This window comes from Synchiropus splendidus, chromosome 6, assembly GCF_027744825.2.
Source record: "Synchiropus splendidus isolate RoL2022-P1 chromosome 6, RoL_Sspl_1.0, whole genome shotgun sequence".
Classification (NCBI taxonomy): domain Eukaryota; kingdom Metazoa; phylum Chordata; class Actinopteri; order Syngnathiformes; family Callionymidae; genus Synchiropus; species Synchiropus splendidus.
Genome location: NC_071339.1, coordinates 14,005,853 through 14,011,528, shown reverse-complemented (window position 1 = coordinate 14,011,528; position 5,676 = coordinate 14,005,853). Strand labels below are relative to the sequence as shown.

Sequence of the window (5,676 nt, the reverse complement as noted above, 5' to 3'; positions counted from 1 at the left end):
GAAATAAAAATGTCACTGTACCATTTGGAAACACCATTCAACATGTAACGCTTGTCATGTACTAGAGGAGATTGAAATAAGCATTCATTCATTAATTTAGGAAGATTCACCGAACAAAAAAGTCAAATAAATAAATTAATAATAATAACAATAATAACACGAAGAAGAACTTGAAAGGGGGGATGTAGTGTCACTGCCTGGCAACCTCGCGCCTGACTGTTGCTGCTAGTGAAGTAGCTCTTTAGCTGCCAGTCGCAGTTAGCAGCAGTAGCGCGTCTGTGGCTCACCGTCGCGAAACCATGGCTGGAAAAAGAGCGCTGGTGATCCTGTCCAAAGGTGCAGAGGAGATGGAGACTGTAATCCCAGTGGACATCATGCGGAGAGCCGGGGTGTGTAACTGTTGCGACCCCCATAAGAGAGAATGTTAGCAATTAGCTGGCTGCTCTGCGAAAAACAACAGACACACGTCATTCAAATCCAAGTCATCTTCGTGCTCGCTTTTTGGGAGATATTATTGATGATAATAATAATAATGATGCAGTTTATGCAGTGATTTTTATATATTTTATTTCACGTAGTTTCACTGTGACTGTTTGAGGTCATGGCTTCAAAGTTCAAGTGGAAATGTCAAAAGTGCCAAGTCACTCTGAAGCCCTGACCTTGAGTCGACCTGTGCATAATAATACTTCTTATTTTGAGCCATTCCTCCACTCAGATATCAGTGACTGTCGCCGGGCTGACTGGCAAGGATCCGGTCCAGTGCAGCAGAAACGTGGTCATCTGTCCTGACGAGAGTCTGGAAGAGGCCAGTAAACAGGTGAGTCTTGTCTATTGATTTGACTTTAAGGTGAGGAGATGGCAGTGTGGGTGGTGAAGGGAAGCATGCTGCAGTGCGAGTCCTTGCCAGTTGATCTGATCAGAGTCTGCTTTCCAGGGCCCCTATGATGTGGTGGTGCTGCCAGGAGGGATGCCGGGGGCCCAGAATCTGGCAGAGGTGAGAGTCATTTGGCGTTAAACTGATCAGAATTTTCATCTCTAACACAGTTCCATTGTGTCTTCTGCTGGCATGAGACGTGCCCACAGACCCGTTCAACATGTTTTTGTTTGAATCACTGTTGTTGAACATTTCATTTTCTATTGAAACTGATGGCATCAGTGTATGCCATCAGTTTGTCCATACAACACCTCAGAATTACATACAGTATGCACTGCTATTTTCCTTGTCTGGTTTCTTGTTGTAGTTACAGTGGAACTGACACTGAAAAATATTACAATGATTTAAAGAAATTACATTTGTTAGCACATTTATTCTTATTAATGTTTTTGTTTAATATTAATAGTTTATTTAGTAAAACTTTATCAGGCTACAAGAACAATTCAATCAATAGTCGTGTGTCGTGGTACTTGCTATATGTGTGCATGGTGGACTCACTTCTTGTTTTACTATAGTCTTCTGCTGTGAAGGAGGTGCTGAAAGCTCAGGACGGCAGAAAGGGCCTGATCGCAGCTATCTGTGCAGGTACGAGACTAAGTTGAAAATTATATGAGCTCAAACAAATGAGCAATCGTTGTTATTCAGTCATTTCCTGAAACTTTCATGTTTCAAACACAACTTTAAGACGCTACCACACGTATATGTTCAGCTTTTCTTGGCTTTACCGCCTCCTAGTGGAAGTAAACTCTCCCTGCAGCGTAGTTGTGCAGCTTCTTATTTAAAATGAACCCTTCCAAACAAGACAAAATAAAATGACCAGGTAAAAGAGACAGAAATACGCACTTTTACTTGATGTGTGTTGTGCTTTTGAGGGTAAAATGTTTGAGTGAGATTTAAGAAGAGACTATTTACACAAGTGTTGTATAGATTAAAAACATTCCTCCATTCGTCACAAGTGACATCTATTTTTTGTGTTATAGTGAAACTTTTGAGGATTGAAATGATGTAGCACGGTTTGTAAAAACTGATGATGTGGACTAAACTTGGAATTGAACTGATATGACAGAAACATTTTAGAAAGTGATGCTTAAATTAGATGTTTTCTTTGACAGCATTTATGTAGATAAAAAGGATGGTGCCAGGGAATTTTGTTTACTATTATGAGGTGTGTCGAATGTGAAGTCCCTGAAACCAGTGCTTCTCAATTATTTTCTGTTGCGCCCCCCCCTCAGGAAGAAGTAAACGTTTTGTGCCCCCCAACTCTCCTCCACCTCAATAAATAATATGATTTGTCTATACAATTATTATAAGTACACCTGAGCATAACATTGTACTCCAGAAAAGACGTACAGTGCATCAATTAGTCTAAAATTAAAAAAAGAAAATTCACCTCGTCTCACCCACTCTGCTACCCAGCTCTGGAACTTGTTGCTGCCTCAGCTCAGTCTTATTTGAACCCTGTATGAATCCACGTAGGTGCGGTCTTTTGTATTTATGTCTCTTGGTAACCTTGAGGGCCTGAAAGTTGCCATTTAACCTATTGGGCACCATTGTCGCAACATTGTGATGGGTAGCATTGCAGTGTTTGAACAAGCCCACCTTCAAATATGCAGCCTGATGCAGTTACTACGTGACATCAGCAGATGATAGATATATGTAACTGGACGCATTTCTTCCAAAGTTTCCCAGTCGAGGAGAAGGGGGAGGTTGTAGTTTTGTAATAGGCCCAGAACAGAGACCTGGAGAGCGGATTTCACTAACTCAGATTTCACTAAGAGGTGTATTCACCCTCTGACGATGACCATGCCATGAGACAGAAAGTGTCTTGCGGGAGCGGCACTGCATCGGCATGAAGTTAGAGCGAGTCTGTTTGCCGTTACAGTCCACAAGCATACATACTGGTGCTTTGAGAATGACGTTAAAGACTATGATGATGCAAAAAATCTGGTTCATTTTGAGGATGCTTCCTTTTTACAGGAGGCTTTACAGTTTTCACACTGTGGCCTTTTGAATGACTAATGTCATAGTGGAATGTCTCATTCAAAAAAATGGCGCCCAATGGATAAACTTAAATGATAGAAATGTTATAAGATCATCTTAAGTTCTGGTGGCTGCTTGAGTATTGATTGAGTTTCTGTGGATCGATGGTTGTGTCTCTGTGATCGGCCTTCTCCTTTTAAGACTGCCGCCCTCTGCGATGGGTTTTTACTGTGTAGGAGTAGCTTGGCTGGAGCCAAATGTCCTGCCGGGCGAACGTGTATTCTTTAGACAACATGGGAAGACAGCCAAGGAGCTAATCAGTAAATTTCTCAATTTGTCAACAGATTTCTGGATGAGCTTAGTTGGTGAAGTTGGTGCTGTGGCAGTATGCAGTGTGGTGCAGACTCGGGAGACTGAAGCCATATGCTGCATGCGTGTATTCTTAGAAACAGTGGTCAATTGAGGACATCTTAAGGGCAGTGCTTTGTCATGAAGCCAGCTCTGATGTTGCTATATGATCTGACAGAACTGTTCGATGACAAGGCAAATACTCTCGGACGAAAACCCCCTGAAGACTTGCTCAATCGTATTCTCTTTCCCCCCTCTCTTCAGGCCCCACTGCTCTCCTGGCACATGGCATCGGGTTTGGCAGCACAGTTACCACACATCCTGCCATGAAGGAGAAGATGATGGCTGGAGGTAAACACACTGAGATGCTGTCCCTGTGGATTATACCGAGTTCAAATGTGATGTGATGTTGCAATATGGGTGGCTTTGTAATTACCTATAATGGACGGTAGGTGGTAATGTTGCAGCTTTTTCCTGCTCACGTCTCACCGCCAAAATGAAGGAAAACGTTATTCTGAAATGATTTTGATGGAACTTACCAGAAGTGGGTCAGTCACAACAGTGATAGATCATTCAGCAGTGAGGAAACGTTGTATGATGTGTGCTTTAAAATCTGTGTCTTTCAGCCTGTAGCTTGAGGCGCTCTTATTGTGATCGTCCTTACTGCTCTTTGTCTTTTTTTAGATCACTATAAATATTCAGAGGCCCGCGTACAAAAGGATGGACATTACATCACCAGCCGTGGGCCAGGAACCAGCTTCGAGTTTGCCCTGACTATTGTAGAGGAACTTATGGGGGCTGAGACGGCAGCTCAAGTCAGGGCTCCACTTATTATGAAAGACTGACGTATTCATCCGTGTCACAGCCAAGCAAAATGTGGTGAGCACGTTCAATAGGATATTGGTGATGCTGGTGGCACCATTCTTCAACTCTACAGCACTTACAGTTGCATGTATTTCAGGAAGCTGATTCACATCTCTGGTGTGTTCGGCCCCTGAATAATTACGAATAAAGAGTACTTGCCTCAGACGTTAGCAGAAATAAAAAGAAATGTAAATCTGTGCTCCATTGATAGTTTCTTTCTAATTGGTGAGGTTTCTGTGAAAGCATTTTGTTCAAGGGTTAGTCACTCCACCTTCTATCAATCCATCCATGTTGTTCTGCTTATCTGAGGTTTGTCATGAAGGCTGCGGTATCAAGCATAGAGCTCCTCTCTGCCACAAGTCTTCCACTGCTCTTCTTGGGGTCAATGAGGTGTACCCTTGGTATGCTCCGGAGCCTCCCTATGTGACTTGAAAAAATACGACCACCTCAGCTGCTCTAAGTCCAGCCTCTTCTGGATGACCAAGCACCTTGCCACATCTCTGAGCGAGCGTCCAGTCTCTCCAGAAAACACTCAGGAGCAGTTTATTTCTGTCTCTCCACAGCAGGGAACCATTGTTGAGAATGGGAATGTGGATCGAGTGGTAAGTCAAGTCAGCTACTTTGTAAACAAGCAGATGGCTATGTCCAACCAAACCCACTTCAGTTATGGGTGAAGTGAAATGTAGAGTAAATGAATGAGACCTGTGTTAGTGATATTGGTTTGTTTTTAATGAACATAAAATAAAACAAGTCTACTTTGGAGCTCAACTTAAGCTTTATCTACACTTGGACACACACTTAAATCTTACTACGCTATTCATGTTACATGTAATCACGGACGTTTATAGTGGACCAAACCTAACATTAACCCTATTGTGTAACACTGCTGGGGGTCAAGTGAGACTCTGGCCTGCAGCGGACAGTTGACACCTAAAAATAGGCTGCGCTATGTAATGAAGTGGGCACTGCTCTGAACGCGGGAAGCAGGATCCAAACGAGATTGACGGGCCGCGCGTCAAATGAGGAGCTCCGGTCTGGCTGCAGTTGTCATTCAGCGGGCCAATGGCAGGTCGTCAACAGCAAGGGGGCGGAGTTGCGGTGCAGCGCGTGGTGGTGGAGCCAGAGCAGCAGAACCGAGACGGTCATCTGACAGAGGGACTGAGAGAGGCTTTCCTCTGAAGGTAGGCTCGACCCCACAGTGTGTCCGGCGACTGCCAGTGTTGTGTGTTCACCTGCGACCGTGTTGTCTCGGCGGGAACTCTTGTCTCGTTGTTCCAGCTCAGTGGTCACTGTTGACTGCAGCGTTCATGGCTCCCGATGCTCGTCAGAACTATCAACAACTACATCAGGTTGTGGTTATTCACGAACCTAATGTGCGGTCGACGCGAGGAGTCCCCTCCGTGACTAGCTTGCTAAACGCGTTCGTGCTTCCTCTCGGCTGGTGAGGAGCGACCAGGCGGGAGTAATGTTAGCTTCTCCGTTCAGAGATGCTGCTGACTTGTTCTCAGGATGGATGGATGGATGGATGGAAGGAAGGCAGGGTGGGTGGA

At 44.3% G+C, this 5,676-nt stretch overlaps 1 protein-coding gene across 1 annotated transcript; it reads left to right on the top strand.

Moving 5' to 3' along the window:
• The first annotated feature begins 211 nt into the window (after positions 1–211).
• Positions 212–4,839, top strand: park7 (parkinson protein 7). The gene is made up of 6 exons (XM_053868439.1): positions 212–389; positions 716–817; positions 935–994; positions 1,450–1,519; positions 3,527–3,613; positions 3,947–4,839. Exons 1-6 carry the CDS (start codon positions 300–302, stop codon positions 4,105–4,107), a joined length of 570 nt encoding a protein of 189 aa, XP_053724414.1. The 5' UTR covers positions 212–299; the 3' UTR covers positions 4,108–4,839.
• The last annotated feature ends 837 nt before the right edge of the window (positions 4,840–5,676 follow it).